Here is a 27553-nt window from a genome sequence, read left to right as displayed (position 1 = left end):
ATTGAATACGGTACTTTATGGGCAGCCAATGCAAGCTAGCTAGAACAGGAGTAATAGGGCAAAATTTCCTGGTACCAGTCAAGAGGCGGGCTGCTGCATTTTGGACTGTTTGCAGTCTAAGAAGAAGAGAAGAGGGAAGACCGTAGTACAAAGAGTTACAGTAATCCAACCTGGAGGTCACAAAAGCGTGAATAAGCTTCTCCAGGTCCTCATGCGGAACATAATGCCTAGCCTTAGAGATAAGGCGCAGTTGGTGGAAGCTAGATCTCACTACAGCAGACACTTGCTTATCGAGTTTGAGCGAGCTATCCAGCAGTACACCCAAGTTACTGACATAGTCACAAGAAAAGCTAGCAAAGGAACCCAGGGCAGCACAGAGTTGGGCACGAGGGATTTTACTGTTGAACATCACAATCTCAGTCTCTTTAAAACAAGAGAATTACTCAGGAACCATTCTTTGACCTCCCGCGTGCATTCTTGAAAGTAGTGCAGGGACACTCAAAATAGATCTGTACGTCATCGGGGTAACAGTGGAAGGCGATATTGTATTTTTCAAAAATTACACCTAGATCTGGGAGGAGAGCTGGATAGAGAACTGTATAGTTTTACTCTTTTTGGTAGTATTTACCTCAATCTACTGTAAATCCATAGCTTAATCCTGACCTTCACTCCACTGCTAATAGCATCATGAGGGACTCAAACGTGCCAGTTCTCACAGCTCTTTCAGCTAAGCTACATTTTATCACACAGCGACAGAACTGGTATCATGCTCTCCGTACTCGCGCCCTGAGTTGCAAAATTTACACTAAAAAACATTAAAACTAAAAACCATATATGTTAAATGATGGAATAAAGAAAGGACAGATAAATAAACAGGTTGACTGAAAAGGGGTCTGACAAGAAGGTTACGGCTGCTTGACAGCAAATGGAATCTGTCCACTGGAAATCAGTCCACGCTGCATTTTTAATCTGCCTTTGATAAAACTGCAGGACTGATGAATATTCTGTATGACCTGATCTCAATTAATCAAGTCTCCTCAAGTTAAGCCTGCAAGTAGCAGCAGCAACAGCAGCACACTGATCTCTTCCCATCCCTCTGTCCGCCTTATTTTTTCTTTTCTCAGGCACTTTCTTTCACTTCTCATCTATATATATTTTTTCCTTTTTGAAAAAAATTCTTTCACCCTTAGTACATGCAGTGTATGAGGCAAAGTGCTTGTTAAAAATACTGAAACTGGGCCTCCTTTGGGGACGGCAGAGATCCAGAGTTTAGTTAGGGGTTATTAGAGACACAGTGAAGAGGGCCAGAGGGCTCACAGGGGGCTAAAGTGCTGCGGCTAATTGGCTGCAATAAAGGAATTAAATTAGCCTGATATAATCTCTGCAGCGGGCGCCTCACTCTCCCATCCATAACTTCTTCCCACTCGCCTGCACAAACGCTCCATCACCCTAGTTCCATGGCATTCCCAGGGTGCTTCACACCATACATGAACATCAAACAGGTCCACACACACAAAACCATCAACTCCCTCACACATTGCACCCTTCCTTTTCATTATTAGTGCTTCCTCTCATTTAGAGAGGAGATTCTTTCTGATTTTTTTCCCAACACCTCACCCTGTAGAGATTTGCAACTCCGTGTTGCAGTGAGAAGTGTTTTGGATCATTTTCTATTTGTCATAATGGACTTTTTATCCCAGTTTTAAAACCTCAATATGAAACATAGTTGATTTCTCTTCTCTTCAGAATAGATGAAAGAATAGAATTTTCTGGTAATTTCAGAAAGAAAACCAAAAGAAAACGACAGACTTCTCATGCGTACAAGAACATAATTTACAGGTTAATACCAATATGTGTAGAAACATGTGTTTATTTTTTCAAAAAAACCCTAACCCTATTGTGGCATCATCTAAAATAATAAATATTCTTTATGGCATGATTGTTTCTGTATCCAAAGAGAACTTCAAACGCTGAGTTTAGTATGTCTGTCATCTTGGTGCCTTAAAACGCTCTCATTTAATTCTGTTTTTATTTAGTAATTCTTGCCTTTACCGTGCCCGTGCCTGGATCAACAGGCACAAGATAAAAGTGAGAACTGATGTAATGCATAGAAAACTAAATAAACACTTGAACCAGATACTGAAAACAGGATACAATTAAAGTGATTGTGTGGAAACATCTTTATAAGCTTACATGTAACCAGCAGTATTTGTAGTACGTGTTGGCTGCAGATTAAATGTAAATATTTCTGTGACTGCACATCACACATTGTTTTGTTAAACACTTATTATAGTGGGTTTTTTTTAAAGTGAAATTCTTTCATTGTTTTGGGAGAAACAGCGGCTGTCGGTGGATCAGCGATGGGTGATTCACTCTTCATAGGAAAATTCCACCATCAGGAAATTTTCATTTGTCTCCACACAAACACGGGTGGTGCTAGAGTTACCTGTCACTAACCTAATGCCTTTAAATCACACTTTGTTGCAGCAATACAAACCAGGATTCAATTCAGCTGCAAAACAATTGTGACGTCCGTGCTGAAATCCCAGACGCCGCAGCATAATAGCAGCATTGTTTTTCTTTTGACATATTTCTATAAGCACAAGGATGCCAAGTGTCATCCTTCAGCTTACAGTAACATTTTTGCGGCTGCTGTCTGTTAACAGTCAGTACAGCCATACGCATGCCTGAGCTCATTCACCTCCACTTACTTAAACTACATTTACTCAAATATACATGTAATATTTACATGTAATATTTACATGTAAACGACGAATATTTCCCATTCAATTATTATCTCTACTCTGCTGCAGTTTAGAGTTGTATTATTCTTTTAACTCTACTACATCTTTGATGGTTTTGCAGTTATGTTACAAATTAAGCAACATATTATTTAATACACGGAACCATATCTGATATAGCTCTGCCCGCTGCCCCAGTAAATCCCGTATTCATTAATGCATCTCTAAGCAAATTTAAGGGTAAATGCTTTCTGCCATAATAACCTGACCTCCACATTAAGACATATTGTATTTCTCAAAAAGAAAAAAAGCAGTACTTATACATACTAACATACTATATACTAACTTATTTTACATCTTATTATCCTTTAGTCCATCAAAAACATATTACGGCTAAATACGGATATCCAGGTAGAATAGCATTGATTATATTAAACTAGGACACCATGTGGCTGTATTTGATTTCGGTGACATACGTGACAAGCAGTGACCCTGCCAAGCTTTTGTAGCTTGTGTGTTATAAGGGTGAAGGAGCAGGCAAACACTGTGGATCCAGAAATAGCATGGTTCTATATATGTGTATGTTTTAAGTTTGCGAGAGAAAATTGTGCATTACATGCTGCCATCATAGAGATTAATGCACACTACGGTGCAGGGCTTGTAGCACGTTATTTGAGGTCCTTAATATTTTCAGTGATAAGTTTTTGTGAACTTTAGGCTTTCTTTCCTTAAACGTTTTCACACCAAAGTCAAAGAGAGAGTATAAAGGTCAGTATTTTTCCGTTCTGTCTTAGGGGTGGGTTAGAAGTTAATCTGATTACTTTTGGGTCATCCATAGGATTAAAAGTAAACTGTTCATGTGTGGACTCCCCTTGGTGTTTGTTTGAGAGTGGGGCAAAGAATAGCAGACCTCCGGCTGCTCCCCTGCTTGCATGCGGTGGTGTTGGGTTTTGCTTTGCTGAATTTGTTTAGGGTAAGAATTGGGTGAGAGAAGGAGCGAGTAGGCTGGAATAATTTTAGACCAGTGGGAATGATGGCCATATATAGATATCTATATATATGTGATGTGTGGATGGGACATTAGAAATCTATATAAATATTGTTCAAAAAAGTATAATCAGTGTTTCCTTTTCACAGTTTTCTTAGTCGCTTATTCTTCCTAATGTGTCTTTACAGTTGTGGTAATGAGCAGCCGGCAGCTTTAGTCAATTTGGAGTAAAAGTGGCAGAAATCACTTGCTTGAGTGTCTCTTTACAACAAATCATTGCTGTGACCAACATTGCTCAATTACCAGGCTTATCGTGAGTATGATGAGCTTAACCTCAACCTCCAGCTCTGTTGCTTGAAATTTCCCTCTAATTAGCAGCAGGAAGGCTGTCTAAGTACTTCTATGAGACTGAGGTCAGTTGATGGAGGCTGGGAACCACTCAGAGAAACTAATTAGCCAACTTTCCAAAACACACACAGACAGTGGAAGTGCAGGAAACAGCAGCATCGAATAAACAAATCAATTTTCTGCTAAATTCTACAGTTGAAGGTTAAAAGTTTGTAAGAGATGCAACAATTAAATGCAGCATTTTGTCATTTCAAATAGTCATGGCTCACTCTACGGGAGGTGTTGAAAGGCTGTAGGTAAGCTTAGCTTCATCCAGCTAAATCTGTTACACTTGTTTAAAAGGTATCACTTCACACTTCTTTTTACTGCTCACCTGGGGGCGGTTACAGGCGACTACAGACTTGCTATCCAGACTGAAGCAATTAGCTTGATTGAAAACAGACCAAATTTGTTCTATAAGGTAAAAGTAGTATTTACTAACACTGCTTATTAAAAAGAACAAAACAATACAATTTTTTATTTGTGTTAGATATTGTCCAAATCACTACTAGAGGCATAAAATTGGCTTTTTTCCTGTGTGTATAAAAACTCTGATGGCTAAATAACAGACATAACTTTGCAGGACTCCTGATAAACTCATGCCAGGCAGCAATTTTTAGCTTGTCTATGCTTTAATTTGAACAAAGCCTTGTTGATATAATTTTGAAAACAGTAAGTGCAGATCAACCACTTTTTCTAAGTTGAGGGTCATTGAAGAAGCGATGTGAACATGCTTACATCAGTCCCAGAGAGTATGAAGGTTTAGATGGGCATTCATCTGAGATAATCTCTTATGAAGTATGCTCTCTGGTACAAAATTGAAAATTCTCTGGGGGGGCTGTGTTCAGAAAGGGTGTGAAACTATTTTTGTAGTGTAACAAAAGCATGTCTGCAGGTCAGAGGCTGCACACTGCTCCTCCACTAGTTTCCCCCCTCTCTGTGGTGATCTCTTTTACCTTCAGGCATGCTCAGAGATAGCTTTCACCAACTATGGCTTGACGCTGGAGACACTAAAAAGACTGAGCCTACCCCCTGGCATTCAGAGTCTGGATTGATTGGCTCAAGGATTTCAACACAGAGATCATTTGAGAGATTTCAAAAAAAGCCTATAATCTAATCCATTGTGTATTTATATGTTGTAGCTAACAAAACATTTTGTCATAAAAGGTCTTTGAATGGATGCTTTATGCATTTTTATCTCTCAACACGTTTTCATCACAACATTTCAGCATAGACACCCAGTACTGGGTTGGTTCTAGCTGTGGACGAGAATCAAGACATGAACAGGTGTAAATCAAGCTCAAGACAATAATAAAACATTATGTCTGGGACACAAATATAGTTCTCAATAAGATAAGTAAGACTGGAGAACTCTGGAGCAAAGACTACTGAAACAGAGTTAAGAAAATATCTTTAATTGCTATTGAATGTCTTGGAAATATTACCATCTTCTAGTATTGTGATAATTCTTCTTCTTTCTTTTTTTTAGATTACTTTTAAAATGGGATCAATCTGAGTAAGTCTTATGACAAAAATGATAAAGCAGGGATGGTCAACAAGCAAAAAAAAGCATGACTAATTAAACCGCTGCCATCCTGGAAGCAAAGCCACCAATAGTCACTACTGATAAGACACTAAGATATGTATGTGTGTGTTTTAGATATTGTAATTAGGTCCTTGGAGTGGAGAGAAGAAGTCTCAGAGGTCCCAGATATGTTCAGAAAAAAAATAAAAATTCAGAGATGTACACGCACTGAGCATACCAGTGAGAAATCTGGTTGAGGGAAGCCGAGGGAAGTAAGCCCTCAGCCTTCCTCCGTTATGACAGGTAGATGATAGAGCGAGCTGTCAGTGCCGAAACACGCGGATGGATGAATCAACTGTGGGACATAGTTGGATCCAGATAACCCCCTTTAGGTACACACACACTGTACCGTGTAGAACCGCACACAGTCGTGCCACAAACTGTATCAGAAGTGCTGCAGTTAATAATGCATGAATGTGTCTGTGGTGGAGGAGGACTGGTGTCTCGGACGGCCGGCCCTAATGAAGTTGGGCATGTCTGCCTCACTCTGCTGCCAGAAAGTCATGAATAAACATTAGCCGGCTAATTAAACTCAGCACTGGCAACTGTACTCATCAGTAAACAAGAGGCAGAGAGGGGTCTCGCACATACTTGCAGGGGATTTGCATGTAATAGAGAAATGGTAATACAAGCCTTTCACTTTCTAACTAGTACAGTATGGACTCTGGAGAGGACCTTTAGCAAAGGGAAAAAAGCTGTGCAGAATATTTGATCAAGTGAGGTAGACTAACCCTGATCCTGACAAATAGATTAAAAAAACATTCTTAATACACAAAATATACTGACACATTAATAATAATGAAAATGGAAACTGTGCATTAGATATGATGTATTGATGTGTTCAGTAAAACATCTAATTGCATTAATTTAAACTGTTTGCATTCTGTTGTGTTTCCCCCACAGCCTGCAACTGCAACCTTCACGCCCGAAGGTGTCGTTTCAACATGGAGCTCTACAAACTGTCGGGGAGGAAGAGCGGAGGAGTCTGCCTCAACTGTCGCCACAACACGGCAGGTCGCCACTGCCACTATTGCAAGGAGGGCTACTACAGAGACCTGTCGAAGCCCATCTCACACAGAAAAGCCTGCAAAGGTACAGGGCTCTGTTTGTCTTCTCTTTTGTAAGTGACCGGGGCTCGGATTGATCCATTTCACTCAAGAGTCCCTCGGCTTTCATACGGCGTATACTGAACATACAAGCCAATGTTAACATTATGATGTGCGCTGCTTTTTTCAAGAGTGGATTTTATATAAAGGCAGGAACAAGAGGATTTGTGGTCTTCACATTCCTAAGCCTGTCTCACCCTCATCTTCCTCTGTCAGCGAAGATGAGTTGGGGGTCTTTTGGGATTGTGGAGGTCGCGACGGTGGTGGTGGTATGGGCGGGTCGGGCTGGGTGTTCCCTCGTCGACGCTGAGTTATTTGGCTTAGTTGGCGCTGGGGTGAGGGGATGACAGGACAAGAAAAACAAACAGAGCTGAGGTGTGAAGTGATCCTCGGTGCGAGTCAAAGACTAATGAGAACCCAGGGAGGCTGGTTCAAGGGCTGCAAAACGAATTGAAAAGAGAGCAGGAAACAAAGCAAAAAAGTCAAGACCAGAAGGATGGCAGGAGAATGAAAGATGGGAGGGAGGGAGGACTGATGGGTTAGAAGAAGAGGACGAGAGGAAGGGGACACACCCCTACGCAGGTGTGCTCACTACTCACTGCTGGATGAATCGCATGCCATTGGCCCTCACCGTAGCTAATAAGGGTCAAAGACAGAGAGGTGGTGGAGGCGGAGAAAGAAGTGACGGTGACTGAAAAGAGAGAGAGTATGTTTTCTCACTTCTGCTATAGCTGCAGGGAAAGATAACAGGAACTGAATCCCTGTGCAAACAGGCCCAGAGACACCTCAGATTTACTCTGTATGGATAAAGCATCTACACTGATGCAAGCATACCTGTTGGAGGGTTTCAGAGCGCTCTAAAAGCGAGCGAAGACTGCAGACAGTTTGAGCCAGAGTTTTCTTATATCATTCAACAGGAATTTAAAAAAAGTAACCACCCATTTGTTAGTTTAAGAGGGAGCATGTCTATAAAGCATCAAACATCTTTAAAAAACATGTTTAGATGAAACAATGGCGTGTTAAGTTGTGTTGTAGTCAGCTGCACACATTACGAACGCAAACGACACCACTGATGAAAGATATTTGTCCTCAGCGTCTGCTCGTTTCTCCGTATTGACCATAAAACCTTGGAGAACGTGCACTTTTCCGTGTTGACATGCTTCATGCTGCTGCAACGAAAACATTTACTGACCTAATGCAAAAGAACGTCACAGATGTTTCACTCAGTCACATTAAATTCCTGTCATTCAGCAACCGCATCGAGCACATTTTCTTCCCCGCGCAAAGACAAATTAATAACAAAGAGCTCTAGAAATGTTGGAAGTAATTCCCCGCCTCGAGTCACTCGTGACCAATATTCCTCAAGTGATTTTAACACCTTCCATGGCTTCGGGCCCATTCTCCAGTCGGCCAGGAATGCAAACACGCATTCATCACGACAGGACGTTTTGTGTCGTTTAATCCCAATCTACTGCTGTGTCTACCAGGCTGGCTTATTCGGGAGATTTCACCTCTTTTTTTGTTGTTTTTACATCTCTTCTCGTGTGTCTAAGACTTGATTCTTTCAGCATCTCATAACTCACATTCATTGGTGCTAGTTCCTCACACTGGAAAACTAGTTTCCTCGTGGTCCTGCTGTGCAAATATAAAATGTAAACCCACTCTTATAATTTATAGTAGAGGCAGCATTAGCTACAGATAGTAGTGCGATCTTTCCTATTTTACCATATTTGCTAAAACCATAAACTATATCAATGTTTCATATGATTACAGATAACTTTTATTACTTTTTAATTTCTTGCACTGGTGATTTCTCCGTGTGCTCAGGTGCCGCTTATATGAGAAATTATATGTGTTTGGCTGGAAAAAAAAGGATAAAACACGAAAATGATGTTGTAGTTACCATCCTGGTAAAGTTAAAGCAATATGAGTATTAAAAAAACAAATCCCCAGTTAATGTCACAATAAAAGGTTGGGTTATTTTATTTTATTTTTTTACCATCAATAGCAAGCGCTTTAGCTGAAAGAGAAAAAAATAATCTGTTTTCACTGATGTGGAAATGTGTTCTCATACAATGATGACTAATTTGATGTTGCGAAACTTTGGATAAATGAGTCATGAAGTTAAGTCAAAACAGCGAGTCAAAAGCTGTGAAAAATGCACGTAGTGTGGACCTCTGACATCTGGAGTAAAGTGATGTATAGCATGTGCATCTGGGTATGTGGGGCTGGCTCTGCATTCTGTAGCCGAGTAAAGCTTTCCTGATAACTAGTGATTCGGATTCAGAGAAACTCTGCTCCCCCCATCTTCACCTGTGTCTTCTGCTTCTATAGACTCTGTGCACCTTCTCTTCCTGTTTAACTGTACATTAGAAACCCTTTTATATTTAAATTCTATATTAAATAAATGAATGAACTGACTAAATCAGTTCTAATAACAGAAGATGAAATGTGAGACGCTGTTCTCAGTTTGTCAAAAGAATTTCCTGCTTTTGTCAGTTTGATTTTATTGCATGACCTCAATTCCAAAAGAGTTTGAATACTTTGTAAAATATAATATTAGAATGCAGTGACTTGTTAAAGTCTTTAACCCTGGCAAACTTTGTCTATTTAGGATCCTCTTTTATACCCAGTCATGTTACCAACCAGTTAACCTAATTAGAAATGTCCTTCCATCTGTTTCTTCCTAAAAAAAAACAACAACAACATTTTACTTTTATTCCCAGTCCCAACTTTTCGAGATGTATTGTTACCATTAAATTCAAAATGAGTCGATATTTTTCATGAAAAAGTAAAATGTCTCAATTTTAGGTCAAAACATTCTGTTGTTGTTGTTGTTGTTTTGGTTTTTTTTTTAATTTACATTTTACACAGCATCCCAACATTTTTGGACTTGGATTTGTAATTGAATATCTTTGTATTTTGAAACAAAACAAGCAGTCTGCAACCTCCCTCCAAACTAAGAATGATGGAAAGAACATTTTTCACTTTATTGGCGTTTCAAAAAGCACCTTAATTCCATTCAGTTTTATTTATATCTTAATTATGAATGATTAATTGAAAAAAAGTCATTAAAAGATTAACCGATCATGGAATTATTATTATTTATATTAATTACCAGTCAAATCAGCATTAGTGTTGTCATGCACGCACTTATTTCATGCAAAACCCAACACTGTGATAAATGAAGTCTGCGAAACCGCTGAACAATTAAATAATATGATCTATAATAATGTTATTGTTACAGGATAATGACAGTCCCAGAGGCTCATAGCAGGAGTGGAGTCATGTCATATACTCATTACATCAGTGTTCTGAAACTAGTGAATACTAAATCATCTCGCCCACACTAGGGATTGATTTCTTCTCGGCTCCTTCACGTGCACCGCTGCCTCTCACCGAAGTGACGTGTAAACAGATTTCATCATTGTTTATAAAATTGTCAACTTACCCAAACGGTTTTGTTCAATTTGATCCATGAAATTTGCCAGGGTTTATGCACCTCCCACCTCTCCCAGCATAGTGTAATTACAAGCAAACACTGTCCAAGTTCTACAGAGGTATTTGGTTACATCAAATTAGACTTATAATAAGGGGATCTGTGGTAATTACCCCAAGCTGACAAACGATACGAAGCATGAACTCGTTCTTTTGCCAATTAAAACATTTTTTTCCAAACTATATTTGGAAACTTACTCATGAAGACTTTAAAGATATGTGTCACTGTGTTACATGCCCTCTTTGTCTGTCGCTCTCTCTTTGCTAATGAACTTTGCAAAGTTACCGCACTCCGCTTTCCCCCCCTCTCTCAGACACCTTCGTATGCTTTCAAAGTTCTGCCCTGCCAAATTCTCTCAGGTTTACCACATCATAACTCAAGATAATTCAATGGAACTCAAACCGCAGAACTAATTTCTGTCTGCTCCTCAAGCAGCGTAGGCTCTGCACCGAAGTGACAGCAATTAAGCGGTCTGGTTATTTATTGAACTCAAAGAGAGAGAGCCCTTTGCCGTGTGGCCTTTGGAAAAGAATGAGTGCTGCAGGAGCACGGGCATGTCGAGGAGAACTCCAGTTTGCTTTTATATGTGTAATACAATCCTCTCAGAAAGCAGCCCGTTTCCATAGGAGGTCATCTGGAGTGAAAAAAAGGGCAGAGGCACATCTATTACAAAGTTAGCCCTGCCTGGTGGCCACATACACAGGCTGAAATTTATTACTTTACCCCTCATTGAGAAAGAGTGTAAACTCAGAAGGATTTTCAGTCAGCTCTTGTTTGTATCTTTAACCCTTTGATGCCTCTAAATAACACATACTGAGTGTATTTCAGTTTAGCTTAAAGGGATAATGATCAGATTTGAAAAGACGACAAGAAGCAGCAGTCTGTGTGGTCTTTGATGCTTTAATAAAGATAATACATAAAACTCTATGGCAATATGTCTGTTTAAAGTTTAAGTAGCTGATCCATTTTTTTATTTATGACTTCTATACTTATTTCAAAAGTTAGTCCTGTCTTTTAAAATTATGTTATACAGTAGCAGAATATGGTTACATTTTGTTTCCAGGCTCCGAGTGCTTCACTACCCTCAAAATATGTCATATAGAGAACCTGGGGACTAATGTGTAGCCTATAGGTGAGTTGTGAAGGGTGGAGGGGTCAAAATAGCTAGCAGCAATGCCTTGCTACCATGGAAATTTGGCATTTAACATACACCAGCTTGAGGGTGTGTTTAGCAATACAGTGTTTGGAGAGTAAGGCATGTCTTATGTTTGTCAAGCAGTGCAGAGTGAGTGAACTGTCCAATCTAGTTCACAAGCTTTGCTCTGTGGGCTAAATACTACAATATCTAAAGAAATACAAGAGAAGTCCACAGCAAATAAAAAAAGACCTGCTCTTGATTAGTTCTCCTCATAGAACATCAAAACATGTACCAAATTAATCTCGAGCTTGGCACTGGTTCTGCGATGGATGGATTAAGTTCAAACCTTCAGAGCCTTTAAATGTGAACATCAACCATCATGTAATTACATTGGTCAGTTGGATGATGAGGAACATATTCTGCGTACAGGGGACAATTAGGCTTTGACGGAGGGATAGTCTGTTTCAATCAGAATAGCACCCTTCGACCCTCCTTCCTTCGCATATGTCTTCGATTGATACAGTTGAATTTTTTCTCATTGACCACACATAAAAATGTTTTCTACGAGGGTTTTGAAAAATATTGCTTTTCATTACTTCGCTTTTAACTTTTAAAAATGTATTTTTTATTCTTTACAGGGGTGTGCTGATATCAATTAGCAGAACACACATGTCTTTAATGTGTTGCGCATTAAACATCATTCACAAAATAAGCTCTTGAAGAACATTTTCGGCTCTCGCGGTGGCCAAAACACGACTCCTCGGGCCATTGCAGCCCTATTATTCTCCTCAATAAAACATTAAAAAATACAAGAAGCAAGAATGCACCCTCTATTAGGTACGCATGCCATTTAGAAGGCTGTTTATAGTAAAACAACTGAATAACACACATCTTTCTTTTGCTCTTCAAAAATACTTGTGGAGCAGAAACCTAATTATAATAGAACACAGACTCAGGAAGCTTGGCTTTAATCCAGGGCCAACAAATTATTCTTACTGGCACAGTGTGCACAAACCCAATGAGGGAGTGGAGTTCAGACTTCAAACACCAGCTTTATGGTAAACGATAGGCAGAACTCAAAATTCTTGCATTGTGCAATCTCAGACTTGGGCCCGACCGCTTGCCTTTGAAAAAGTCTTCTTCCCTCTTCATTAACTGCGGACGTTTTTCATTCTTTAAAACGCAACTCCCAGCGGCAAAGGCTCCCTTTAGTGTCAGGAATTCCTTTTTCATCTAGACACATGGCAGTAATGCATAGCTAACCCCCCAGGTTACAGGTTTTCTGTTATTAGAAAATGGTCGCAGGTTCTCTTATAAACATAATCCAGGTCTTATTTTAGATGTCTCTCAGTTTTTTTCTTTCTTGGAAGTGTTGAGAAAGAAGGGCCTCTTGCCCTCTGGTCCCCATATCTCCCCAAGCCATCTGGAGTATCCCTGAAACACAGCACAAGGCCACTTAACCGTTTAAGTGGACACACACTTAAACCAGAAACTCTCACTTGCACCTCTGGAGTTAGTCAGTCTTCTAGTCGACAGGTGTGTCACTGAGTCGGACAATTTGTCACTGGACAGGATAGCGAGTCAGTCGGCTCTCGAGCTGATGAAGAAGACCAGATGTGGAGGAGAAGGAGGAGGAGGCTGAGTGTTTGCCACCTGTACACCATGTGCCGTGCACCTTGATTTACTAGCAGGCTTGAGGCTCTGAGCTGAAATTATGGGCACACGCTCTTAAAAGCATAACCTGAGCTCTCTGAAGCTCCAAGCAGAAACTCGCTTTGCCTCCTCTGCATCGGACTCCTCTGACGTTCTCGTAAATTTACAGGCATGAAGACGTGCCGGGGCAGCCTGCACAGTCTTTATTGGGCTTCCTGAAACCATGTGTTTGGGTCTATGTGTGTGTGTATTGTTCCTCTGAGGGAACAGCTAAGCAATGAAAGCAGTGACAGATTGGTCTGATAAAGGTACTAATAGGTACACACACAATGAGGGGGGCTTTCTGAGTCTGATAAGAAGGCTCAACAGTCCAAGTACGCTTTCTAGCTCTCTGGCTCTCACACAACACACAAACACACATGCATGCACACACACCAAAAACAGATAAGAGCAGCACAGAAGCTGGAACACAGGAAACAAGCAACAGAGATAAAACAGAGTGTGATACAGAGAAGAGAAGAGGCACCCCACTGACACATAGACCTTATCACAAAAACACTTACTTCAGCTGGAGAACAGAGTTGTCCCGTAGTCGTGTGGCTGATTTTTTGGAATATCTCACAAATCAACAATTGTGTTATTTCCAAGAGTGAGAAGTCAGTTATAAAGAAAACTTTTACAGTTACATTAATGCTTTAGAGCAGTGTTTTCCCCAAGAACAACTGTAACGTAGATCTCCCCGAGAGCTCGTCAGGTATACAACCCATCTCTAAATAAAAACCACATCCCTGCTCATGATCAAAGTAAAGATAAAGAAATCACAAGATCTCAATGCATTGTAACTGACACCACACCATTCAATCTTTTCATATAACCACCCAAAAGAAAAAAAAAACATTAGTGGAACTGACCAATCTGTGTGGTTAAAAAAAACCCGACACACATTATTTAACCTGCACCTATGAAGATTTTAACGGTGACATTTGACACAGTCGGGAAAAAAAATCTTAAGGGAAGGGAGATGAGTGAGCGGAGTTGGCCCGACTCGGAGAGATAGCGCAGCGAGGTTTCCAGGAAATAAGCAGAAAATCTAATCTTTCCACAGTGAAGAATATGGCGCTGTGAGTTTGTTGACAAACTGTGTTTTTGGCTTTGCAGGCGTTTCAAGTAAAAATGTGAAAATGGTGATAGATTAGGTCTGGTCTGGATTAGCTTGTCAAGAATTGCAGTATAAAAGACCTATTATTTCTCTTAACTCCCCCTCCATGTCAGAATCACTACTATTTAGACCAAAAGCAGATGAAAACACAAAATAACCCCTCTAAGACAACTATTACTCAACACCAAACACGACCGGTTTGGCTGTGAAATAAATTAAGGGTTTGGATTAAAAGGGGAGGGGGGGGGGGAGGGGGGGGGGGGGCTTTGGAAAATGATTACATTCCTGAAGCATATGTGTTCGATAGACCCCCCAGTGTGGGAGGAAGTATGACAGACGTTTTAGGCTCACCTTCAAAGCCTGAGAATAATCAGAAACAGGCAATTAGGATTATCCTCCATTATTTTATCATTTGGTAAACATGCACAAACTTTCCTCTTCACTTCACGTCTCCAGCTCAAATAGAAATTCAGCCTCACTCACTTGCAGAGGTACATATATAAACAGACATATCTGTGATCTGTGTTAGGGCGGCATTTAAATGATGGCTACAACACACAGAGTGCCAAAATGTCAGGAAGTGTCTGTAGACTTGGAGGATGTGTTGCTCCTTCACTCACGATTCAACTCGGTCGGGTCCACGTTGGACGTGTGTAAGTTCTGTCTCTCTGTGCACGCCTCCACCTGTCTCTCACCACTCTATTGTTGTTGACACACTGCTGCTGTGTACCCACCTGCACTCTCTATAGATATAGTATATGTTTGTGTCTCCCCACATGTGTGTGTGTGTGTGTGTGACCACTCACTGTGCCTCTCTTTCTTCCTCTGTTTCCTCACAGCATGTGATTGCCATCCCGTGGGTGCTGCTGGCAAAACCTGTAACCAAACCACAGGACAATGTCCCTGTAAAGACGGCGTGACTGGTATCACGTGCAACCGCTGTGCTAAAGGCTACCAGCAGAGCCGCTCGCCCATTGCCCCCTGCATAAGTACGTTGAACCAGTCTTTACCACATCTGCCTCACTGTAGCACAACATGGCCTGGCAAAAGGTCAGGTGTGATGACAGGCATATGTACATATTCAAATAGCACACACAAACATGTGATACAAACCCATCATACACTGTTTTACACTTTTCTTCAGAAGAGTGCATCTCTCTCAACTTCTAATCTTTTTTTAGGTCCAGAATTTTCCTAGTTTAAAAAAAACACACCATTAAAAGTGAACCCCAAGGTTATGGCTGCACACACTTGTTGGCTCCATTAATCTGAATAAAGAGCTGTGTCAGCTTCTCTAAGCTACCACAATGTCTCATGGGATGACTAAAGTGTACTACCTTTTAATTTATTATTTACAAGCCATTGTAATGAAGACAAAAAGATCAAAATATATGAAATCGCATGAGAGAAGGTCTGTACCTCAAGACAGGATAAGAGAGAGAGGGGCTGCAGTATCCAGCATAAGAAAACTTAACGGACTCTCTCAATGAATTGTCTCTCTCCTTTAAAGCAAAACATTTGACTGCTCATCCAGTTTAATGTTCAGTACATGTGTTTATGAGTTTGAGTTTATATTACTTCCCACTGTTGTCAGTTTAAATTTACACAAGTAAAATATTAGAATTAGACCTATCGTCTAAATATCACATAATGCAGATGTGCACTCATGTGAGCAGATCAACATCAGCAAATGGACCTCCAGGACAAGCATGCAGATGAGACATACTTTTAGAAAGCAGGTTTTTGTCTGTGTAAGTTGAGAAAATCTCATTTTAATTGACCTAAAGACTTGATTGTTTCTTTGTCTCCTTAAACACTCTTCACTGCACCGCTGAAACCACCACACCACTTCCCTCAGTGTATCAGGGTCTTTCCTTGCATGTCACTTTTCCTTCTTTCCTCATAGTCTACGTGAATAATCTAGAAGTCTTTTTGATTGAGCCCTTTCTCTTCACAATGCAACAATAAAATAAAAAAAGCATTATACCGACATATTACAACAAAGCGTGTAACAGACACGCCGGCCTACCACAACTTACTGCAACTTCTGCATCCGTGTCCATTTCACACTTTGCTTCTCCAAAATGTGAAATGTACATACATGCAGAAGTTGCAGTAAGTTGCAGTTACAGTAGAGGGAGATATTTTATTTCGAGCCGATATGAAAATAATCACGGGAAACCGTTGAAACAGACATTTAATATTAATACATTTAAATGTAGATACATATTAGCCACCAAGATTAGTCGATTCTGGAAAGTCTACCAACTTCGTGGCTTTAAATATATTATTCCCCCTGCTAGTAATGCAATTTTAGCACCTAGTAATGCTTTTTGCGTTTTGGAAGAAGCAAAGCGTGAGATGGGCAGACTTGTTTATGTTGAAGGAGCCAGCAGGTAGATGAAATAACATTTTAAGCTTTTAAGAAAGCCAGAATCCAAACTTGCAAGAAAGGATACACAATAAATAGGTCTCTAAGTTGCACTTCAGACGAGGAAAAACATGCAGCAAGTTCAGACTCAACTCCTGCGTCACCAAGACACAGTTCATTGCCATTAGGATATCTTCCAGACGCCCCGTCAGGAATTTATTTACTAAATTTTCTTCTATAATATTAACACTGAAACCTTGCCAGAATATATCACAGAGGTTTAAGTTTCTGGCTCTAACAGTGACACATTTTCATGCTTCTTTAATAAATGTGCCTATTTACATCCTGTAACAACCTCCACACGTCCACACAGCAACATTAGAACATGCACTGCAGATACACATAATAATGAAACTGATCTTTCTTTGTGTCTCTGTCATGTTTTCTCTGGGAATAGAGATTCCAGTCACACCTCCTACAACCCCATCCAGCAGCACGGAGGAGCCATCAGGTAAGCACAGCTGAGAGTAAAACATTTAATCTCTTTTACATATTTATCTATATGTTGCTATAAATCAGTATAAAAGCACATTTGTCCTCGAGAGGAAACGAGGAAAATGCCGTGGGAGGATAAATGTATTCAGTATGAGCTTTTTAACCAGTTTAGTTCCTCGTCCTCTCATATTTTTTCCACAAGTGTAAAAACAGTGTGCAGGATAAATTGGATCCCACTTGCCTTTCCCCTCCTTATTACTGGGGGGTTCATGAATATTAAATCCATTAGCCGCAGCCCTGGGATGTGCCTCCTTTAATCTCTCACACTTTCACAATTAATCAGTCTAACTGCGGCACAGTGGGGTGTTGGTTGAGTGTGCAGCATTGGGCTCCAGTAGTTTGTTTGATTTGATATTTCATCTCTCCCAGCTCGCACTTTCCTCTCTGATGCAGTGTAGTAAGAGGAGGAGTGATGGAGGGATCTGGATTTTGTAACTTAGCAAAGGATGTATTGGTATTCTTCTGTTTCAAACAGTTCTGTAACATTTGGTTTGCTGTCCAGTCTTTAATTGAGGAACATAAGATGAGGATAAGGCATGGAATATCAGATACTGCTACTACTTTAAATGCAGTTTTGTTTATAATCTGCATATAAGTGTTGATATCTGTATATAACAGTTATTAGAGTAGATAGAATAATGGGAAATATAACTATGTAACTGAAATAAGAATGAATATTAGTGCTCAAATTTAGAGATTCTAGAATCAACTGTCAGCTTATCAACTGGTTAGATTTCTGGTGATATGTCACTACTGAGGGTTGTGGCAGGCTCAATTAGTTACCCAGGAAATGGCATAAATGCTGCCAGAAAACAGAAAAGTGGAAAAACCCACATTTTCTACTTCCTAAAGAGACGTGCTGTGACTGTATGAACAGTGTTCGAATCAGTACCACTTTTTCTTTCACACACAGTGGAAAAAGCTGATCTGGCTCGTGCCATGTTTTTTTTCTCCCTCTCAAATCAAAATGGAAGAGGCCCAACATATATACATGTCTGTAAGCGAGTGTGTGTGTGCATAAGGGCTTTCTGCAGCTGTTTGGTGCTCTGAGGTTTCAAATCTTCCCTGAACAGCTTTGACTGACAGCACAGTCCAGCTATCGCTGTTGTCCAACCCTCCTCCACCTCTTTTCTTTTCTCTTTAAGTCTCTTTTCACTCTCCTCCACCTCCTTCGTCTCCCTCTGTTTCACGCTTTGTCTTCACATAACACTGTGGGTGGTGCAGAGCTACAATATCTGGAGTTTCTCTGGGCGCCCCTTGTCAGGAATCTGTCTACTTTAGGGTGTAGGACATATTCTGAGGGATTTTTACTTTTATATATTTATTTTGTTAACTTAAAAAATGCTAATTCAATGTGACAACACAGGAAAGACACATACAAATTCCTTGTATGTGTCTGCACATATAAACATATAAACACGATTCTGATTCTGAAAGAAAATAGACTTTCACATAATTTGTGCATATTTATCGTTTCCACTAACTGTATTAATTAAATCATCCCTTTTGATGGAGATAGTGTTAAAGTGTGAATTATGACCCACCAGGCAATCTGTTCTTCCTTGAGGCTAAAATCAAGCAGACTGTAAGGTGACGGACATCCTCTGTTGGTCATGTCAGAAGCATGAATAGCGATTGGTCTTCTAGCCCGCCCGGTCTTGAGGCCCAGAGGATGCATACATTATCCTCCGAGCCTCTTCATGGGGTCACACAGCAAACCCACCTCTGCTCAACCTGGTATTCCTGCAGCTATGATATCACTTCATGATTGCAAACAGATGTGGCTTGTATGCAGTATTCAACAGTTTCGTTTTTTCTGCACAGTACTGCATACTAAAAAAAAAGTGATTATGATTATTATCCGCATCATTATTATTAGTTAGCAGCAGGAGAAAGAGTATTCCAACTTTTTTAAAGCTTTTTTTGAAATGCGTTATGCCTTTTGTTGTACCCAATGTACTCGGGGGAGATGGCGATCAGATCAAAAAAGACACGAGAGCGAGGCCGTTTGCACTTTACCCACATTAAATTAAATTTACACAATTAAATTAAATTTATCTACCATTTATTACTTTTTTATTAAAAGCATATAAGAAAATGTATACAAGGGATAGAAGAAGAGGAACAAAAGTGAGAAATGGTGGATTACCTGCAAAAAGTTTGGAAAATGAAGAAAACGAGAAAAAATTAAATGTAAATGGAGTGTGTGAAAAATTGAGATTCTGAAGACAAAGATTTGAGCATGAGTTAAGAAACACGGAAAGTTAATTTAGAAATAAATATGAAAAAAATCGGATGAGGTGTTGAGTATGAGGTGTTGGGCTGACAGCTATGAGGCAGGTGTCTCTTTGCGCCTTGCTTGAAGGCGGGGAGTGGAGCTTGCCGGGAGGCGGAGGGTGTGAATGGAGGTTATGAGGGAACATGGAGTGGATATTAATTTGTCTCCTGCAGTAGGGCTCTCCCCCCTTTCTGACCACACGGAGGGTTGGAATGCATGGAGAATACCTCCGATGGTGTAGCGCAGACAAAACACACATTGTGCTGGTAGGTCATGGATGGCGTGAGTCGCCACTCCCACGGGTCACGACAGAGATGTCTGAACAGCAACGAAATGTGGAGGAGATTAACTGCAGATGACCTGCGATGGCCGCCCTGGCCCGTCAGAATACACAGGATGTGAAAGTAACTAATGATGATGAGGAGAAGGAGAATTGGAGTGACCATGATGATACTTATAAGCATAACAAGGTTCAGCCCTACATACTGTATGTGTGTGTGACGTGTCTGAAGCTGGAAGTGATCAGGATCTGTGGCGAACCCCTCCTCGGATTTTTTGAACATGAGTCTTGCTTTACACACCCTGTTGAGTACGAGTCGAGCCCAGCGTGCTTTACGGCCGTGTCGACGTGGGATAGATAGAGAGAGAATAAATACAAGTAAAAAGACACTGAGTTAAGAAAAAATAGAGCCAAAACAGAAGCACACGTTATCAAATCATCGTTAAACTTTTATCTGAAATTTATTTGCTGCTTTATGCCATTAAATTCTTGCCATATTTATTTCCCCCAGCTAAGCTTTCAGAGAAACCCTACAGGACTCCATGCTGATTTAAAACGGAGCAGTTACAGTAATGGGCGATGCCCCAGCTCATCGGAATTGATTGCACACCACCCAAAATAAAATCTCGAATCGGGTCAAGAATTCTAATAGCCTCTCTTCTCTGCCTGTTGGTGGCTGAAAGCAAACCATCCTTTGCTCAATGACAATACAATGAGAAAAAGTAGGAGGGGGCTCCTTTTCTTTCTTTCCCCTTTTTTACTCTGTCTTTCTTTGCTGGACGGGATCCAAACTCACAGTTCTAATGTAAGCAGCCCGGCACAGAACAATGGAGCGCATTGCATGGCAGCACACTGGGCTCTGAAATCTAATTACGTGCTTTATTTGCTGCAATTTGTTTCTCAATCAGTCTGCTTCAGGGAGAAAGCCCTCCTCCCGGGCCATCATTTACACCTTCTTGTCTCACTGTTCTTCTACCTTTGATGCCTCTTGCCTCTGTGGTCATGTTCACACATGTTCACTTGCATTTAAACATTAAGAGCAGCTTTGCATAGTTTTAAAATCAACTGTAACTGCAAAGCTGTAGCACGTGCATACTGTACAAGTATATGCAATCACACAGCTCCCTGAGCAGCTCTCACTGTGACCCAAATGTTAATATTATTAATCATTTTAAATATTTAATTTTATATATATACTAAAGGACAGCTAGGCACTTTGGCATTTACTCTGCTACAAACGATGCAGACTTCTTGGCTGAATGTTAAGTTGTTTGCATTCCAGTCCTTCTCTGTATAACTCTAAAGTACTGACTGCTTCATTTGCATTGCATTCACCTTCACCATGCTATTTCTCCACACTGCTTTTGTTTACTTTAGCTTGCATGCCAAGGTGTCTGTTATGTCCCGGTGCTGGCTGTCAATGTTTCTTTACAGTATGAAGAGATATCAAGATAAATTTTGATCACATCAATAATCCATTATAGTTTGACGGGTGTTCTGTGCAATGTTTCCTTCACCTTGCACTCACAGAAAACTGCAGCCACACTCCAAACTTCTCCATAAGAGTGCTACAAATTGCATTCTTCATTTTAAATATGAAAAATAAAAATTCAAGCCCACACAAAAAAGAAAATAAAAAAGATTAAGCACTCTTCTGTGGCCTCAATTTTCATCTAAAAATGACACGTATCACCATGAAACTTCACTAGTTGAGTACTTACATAGAGACAATTATTTTTTAATTTACAAGCTTTTGAGTATTTTAATGTTTAGATATGTAAGTGAGGCATTATATGTGCAAATTTGCTATAATTTGCATACTTTCCCACAATGGAAACACGAACACTGGATAAAACCACGTTCAAAATTCTCGTTTCATTTTGTTGACACATTTGAGTGGAAGGTTCATGCTGAAGGGATTTTGGATAACTCTTTTTATCACTACATAATTCCCAAAACAGTGTCAACAGACAGAAAAAAGAAACATTTTGCAATACTTTTTTGTATAAGATAAGATAAGATAAGATAAGACAAACCTTTATTAGTCCCACCCATTTTTAGGTCATGGCAGAAAGTAATGTAATGTAATGTAATGTAATGTGTATGTGTTAGTCCCCATAGGGAAATAGTTCCTCTGCATAAAAGTTATGAAAAACCCAATAGAATAGGATCAGATAAAATAGAATAACATACTATACAAAATAGAATAAAATGCTTTGTTATAGTAGGTATGGTATATGAACAAACCCCTATTTTAGAATAAAGATGGGAATAAAGCTGAAAGGTTTGGTGTTAGTGTGTGCTACTTGTATGTGTATGGAAATTTACTGGCTTATAAGGATATGTTATAAAATACAATGTATTTTATAAATTAACTAATACTATTTTACATTTTACATTTTTTACTTAAAGATATCTCTGAAATTTCCTCTTACTATAAATTTTTTAATTAAGAGATTTTTTTAATATTGTAACTTTGAAAATCAACCACAAAATCAATAAAACAACCAACTGAAAGCATTTTAAATTTTATTAGTAGCCTCTGATCATTAACGCGCTATTAGCACAAAATAGCCTCAAATATCAAAACTGATCAGTACATCAAAAAAAAGTAAATAAATATCTTAAATATCTCTGGTTTGCTGTTATTATGACAGCATTAGCAAATCAATAAAAGTACGATGAGGAGTGCTGTGTATAGATTTTGATCTACAAGTCTGAGCAGTCCTCTGAATATTTGTTGCTGAACGTAATGAAGACATTTGTACTGCTCCTTTTTTCAGCGCTGTAAAGTACCGGTCCAAACACATAAAACTGAGCACTAATGCATTCTGTCTCGAAGCAGCTTTAATGAAAACGATTAGGGTAAGGAGTCGTACAGTACTTTAATAGAAGGGGCAAAGGTCCACCTCTCAGTTACACACTTCTCAGTGCTGAAAGGCAGGAAACAAAGCGCTGTAGTAACTACATCTACTCTGCCCAAAGCACATCTTAGCTCAGTATTAGGGGACTGCTTCCACTTCTCCAGCTTGTAACGCTTTCACAAAGGGAACATTTGTCCTCACTGTAGGGGACTGCCTGGCCCTAAATGGGGATCTTGGGGTGATCTCAGCGGGGCCTGGAGCTGTGTCTCAGGGGTACACTAATGGGGAACGAAAGGCTATCAAAGAGAAGTATCATGATGGTATCGGGGAGGGAGGGGGGTTATGAGAAAACAAAGCCTCCTTTCCATTGAAGGGGGAGGGTGGGGGGTGGGGGGGCACCCTCCCCCTTCGATCATTTACATGGTAATCAGGTGCAACTCATGTAGGCTCCCCTTCTTCATGTACTCTTCCTATTTTTGTTACATTCTCTGTTTACTACCACCAGCACCAGCTTTTTGCCCTTTCTAACCAGTTCACGAGACTACCAGCTTCAATTTCGGGGTTTTCCTTAAATTTCTGGACCTTGTCTTGTTCCTCCCACCCCCTCCCTTAAATTTCCCTTTTTCTTTCTTTTTTTGTCAACCTCTCCACCCCTTCGCTCACTACCAATATCTATTCTCCCACCCCCTTCTCTTTTTCGCAGGGGGGGGTGCATTTTTTCTTGTTGTGGTGTTCCCCGGGCAACCTCATTCAACTCAATTCAACTCAAGTAAATATGAAAATAAAAAGCACGACCAAAGATTTGGTCACATAAATGATGTTTGCTCATATCAAGTTTGCCTGAAAGTGCCAGTCTGCCCTCCACTACACTGGTCACTCTTTAACACTATAACATGCTCTTCATCCTTGTCTCTCTTAATTTATTATCATTATTATTATTATTATTATTATTATTATTATTATTATTATTATTGATGATAATAATAATAATAATAATAATAATAATAATAATAATAATAATAATAATAATAATAATAATAATAATAATAATATTGTCGGCAGTCTGAAAAGAGAGAGAGAGCAAAAACACTGAAAAAACAGATTTCATTCCCCTGATATTCCCCTAACATGACATTATTTTGGCATGCACTGTAAGTAGATGATGCATTACAGCACTGCATGGGGCAATCACTACATTGTAGCAGCAACATAGTTTCTGGATTACTGAGGCAAGTGGAGGTTGCGTCAGCTTATGGCCAACCATAAAACTGATGGCATACTGTCGTGGGTCTATTTGGACAAGGAACAAGGCTGTAACGTAAAAGCAGTTCACTTTCAATAATTAAAAAACACCATTGCAAGAGCACAATATGATGACGTGGAGGACACACACGTAGAGTCACAGATGTAAATATTTTCCTAACCTGCAGAGATTTCGTATCTTGTATATTTGCATACCTTTAATACAGCCCTGTGGCTGTATGCCATACTGTGCTTGCAGTGTGCGGCTCATTATTTTCTTTATTGAACCACAGTGAACACTAATATCCACCGCTCATGAATACATACATTTTAATATATTTTCCTGGCCAAAAATCTTTCTGAACAGTGTACATCGAATGATGTGGATGAAAAATCAAATGTTCACCTCATCTGCCTCAAAGAATATGTAAATACATACTTGTCTTTGAGAGCTTCCTCTCAGCAGAGTGCTCTAAGCTGATTTGGATGACACCGCTGCCTGCATGAGGTATTCATTTCTTCACGGCTCCAGAATGGACGCACCCCCAAAATGAGGGTCCTTTGCCTAACACTTCATGGATGGCTAATTTTCCCTTCCTGACCTCCCTTTGTGTGGCATTGACCCCCTCCACCTCCCCACCTTCCACTCCCTCAAATAGCTGACAACCCTGCGTGCCCCCCCTGCAATAAATGCAAAAGCTTGACGTGGTCCTCTGTGGGGCCTTGAAGTGATCCCAGGGCTATTTTTTTTTCAGAAGGTCGGGGGCTGAGGTGACAAGTGTGGTGAGATTTGGGTGGAGGTGGGGGATGAAGTAAATGTCGGGTGGTCTGCATAGGCCTAAATTATTCCCACCGTCTGAGTGGGTTCTTGGCACTTTTTCTTTTAAATCTCTCAAAACACTGTGCTGATAACATCAGGTGCTTTTATAAGACCATCACACATGATGAGATTGTGCTGTTGGACAATAAAAAAAATGTTTATTTATTTCTTTATTTATTGTTCTGTCATTTTTCTTCCTAAACTTGAAACTCAGTGAACAAGTTTAGGCTTTCCAGATTCTACTACATGCAATAGAAGCATTTAAAGCTTTAAATCTCAAATAGATATGTTTTATTTAAATAATTATGAATATCAAATATAACGTTTTCCTACTAAAATCATGAATTATTATAATCATTTTAATATTAATTTAATACCACCATATTAATTGTGGTATTACTAAAATATCATATTAAGTATGGTATAACTATGTTAACTAATAATGATTTAATTAATTATAAGATTTTTTCAGAAGGTAAAATTTCCTTTAATCAAAGGACAAAGTGGAAAATTCTGGGATGATTCTTTTCTGATTAAGTAAAAATTCAAAATCAGTTAATTTGCTGTGGGTGCAAGTATTTTTTTTTCAAATGTCTTAAATTGAGAATATTATTTTCCAAGAACAGTGAAATTGTTAAAAAAAAAATGCAAACAGTTTAATTCACAGAAAAAATAAATACTGGCAACCAAATTGCAGAGATTCTTTGATGCGTTATGACTCGTTATCATATTTGATTCTTTGTTATTCTTGCAGACTGTGACTCTTACTGCAAGGCATCCAAAGGCAAACTTAAAATCAACATGAAGAAGTACTGCAAGAAAGATTACGGTGAGTAAACAAACAACGCGCAGCCTGTTTAACCACTCACATTTACATTATGAAGACATCTGCTTTACTTTGAGATCAATCTGTCTCTAAGAACAAATAATTTGCACTTTTAGGGAGTCCCAGTGTTGCTGCAGAGTCTTTCTTTGAATGCATTTGTTTGCTCCTACAATCAAAGTACCTTCAGTGTTATGCATCCAGCCCAGAACGTTGCTGGGAAGCAGCAATAGTTTTCAGGCGAGGCATTTTACTGATGTCTTACTACAGCTTTCTGAGAACAGAGAGTCAATGGATCAAACAGAAGACAACAGATCTTCAAGGAGGAAGAGAGAGGCAGACAAACAGAAGGACAGAGAGGGAGAAGATGTGTGTGCGTGTGTGCTGGAAGGGTTATCTCTGAACAGTCGAATAAGACTCCAGCGGATAAAGCAAGTCAGTATGACAGACAGTGGGAGCTCTTTAAGAGATCCTCATTAAGAAAGGCCACTTCCCCCACAGCTGATGTGTTTCTTGGTGAATTCCTGTGACCATCAGTCTGCCACCCCATTCAAGGTGTGGATAAGACATATGACCTCTCCCCTCTTCCTGTCCCTCTGGCCCCTCCCCTGATTGAAGTCAGGCTGCTGAACTAGTCAACCAAGCAGCGGCATCCTGGAGCATACTTCAGCAGCTTGATGGACATGCCTGGACTTTGTTCTGTTAGGATTTGCAGGAGTTAAAGGGTCAGCTTATAGACACCTCCTCTTCCACCAGTGCCTAACTTGATGCTAGTGGCGTGAGAAAAACCTTGTCTCTCAAATGTGTTGCGGTCCACGCGTGATTTTTTTTGTTTTTTGTCAAAAGGCAGAAAATGCTGGAAATTTCAAAACCAAGTTAGCATTTCTTCTAAAATCAAGATTAAAAATGCATACTTTTATTGTGCTGTTGTATTATATTTTATTTATACATTAACACAGATGTGTAACAAATACAATTTTAAAAACCAATCCACCCCAAATGTAGGGCATGAGGGGGAACTAAATGAGTATGCCATAATATGGTCTGCCTAGCAAGCATATCTCAACCCAGTAAATACCTCTACCATTACTATTAAACACCAAATGAGGAAATATGTTTGGGAATAATGGTGCACAAGAAACACTGAGACATCGGTGTCATTCTGTCAGATGACTGGTGTCCTAGAAATGCATGACCTTTAACAGTGGCACCATAATGCCTTTGATTAGGGTAATGGTGAGACACATCTGTTCCCTTATCTTGACTAATTTAAGTTAGTTAAATGAATTTTCTTTTTCTTTTTCTTTTTTTTTTAAAGTGGAGAAAAAAAAGAAAAATGAGTGTAAAGACAAAGTCTCCTGGCCAATGAATTTACTGCTTTGTGGAATTGCGCAGAATGGCAGAATGCACTGGACCACTAAAACACCACTATTAAAACTGAGTGATAACAGTAGGCAGCACCCATTTGAGGGTGAGGAGATGTAGAGATAAAAAGAGGCATCAGTATGACGCGCTGGAGAAACGATCACTCAACACAATCCGGAGTACCCTTATCTACAGTATGTACATATCCAAAGACAAGACAGCAGGAGAGGCTCCAAAATTGATTTGGCATGTCTCGTAGGTGTGCTGGTACTGATGGCTGAACGACTGCCAAGCAAGAGACAAATGAAAAGAAAAGATTCTCTTTAATGCTTTTTGGGTGTAGATACAGAGCCTTGTTAGGTAGAGGGTGTAAATTAGGGAGTCTGAACAGAGAAGGTTCGTAAACCTTGAGATAGAAACTCTGCTGTTAAGTGTGATTTAATCAAAACATGAAGCCAAAAGGATTCTCTTTGGCTGCCATGTTATGATGGTGTACAATCAATCGAATAAACACATGCAGATTTAATGTGTTCATGCACAACAACAGACAAAATATATGTTTGTTTGTTTGTTTGTTTTTTTAAATTTCCTTTACAAACTCTTAAATTAAATTATTTTTCAGAGCTGGATCATAGTTAAAATATTTAATTTAATCTGTGAGTCCAGCAGTGGTGTTATGTTCTTTGTCATTCCCTGTGT

At 39.6% G+C, this 27553-nt stretch overlaps 1 protein-coding gene across 1 annotated transcript in view; it reads left to right on the top strand.

The window, feature by feature from the left end:
* ntn1a (netrin 1a) overlaps positions 1–27553 on the top strand; it is a 57161-nt gene that overhangs the window by 23238 nt on the left and 6370 nt on the right. The window contains exons 3-6 of the mRNA XM_086296184.1: positions 6605–6793; positions 15096–15245; positions 17085–17138; positions 25421–25495. Coding sequence (XP_086152310.1) covers positions 6605–6793; positions 15096–15245; positions 17085–17138; positions 25421–25495 — 468 coding nt within the window. The remainder of the gene's footprint in view (positions 1–6604; positions 6794–15095; positions 15246–17084; positions 17139–25420; positions 25496–27553) is intronic.

Source organism: Aulonocara sp. 'chitande type north' Nkhata Bay, linkage group LG6, assembly GCF_057382095.1.
Source record: "Aulonocara sp. 'chitande type north' Nkhata Bay isolate Kocher_YH1m ecotype deep benthic linkage group LG6, A_spYH_male_GT1.1, whole genome shotgun sequence".
NCBI classification, from domain to species: domain Eukaryota; kingdom Metazoa; phylum Chordata; class Actinopteri; order Cichliformes; family Cichlidae; genus Aulonocara; species Aulonocara sp. 'chitande type north' Nkhata Bay.
Note: the sequence above shows the minus strand (reverse complement) of the source record. Positions and strands in the feature narration are given on the sequence as shown.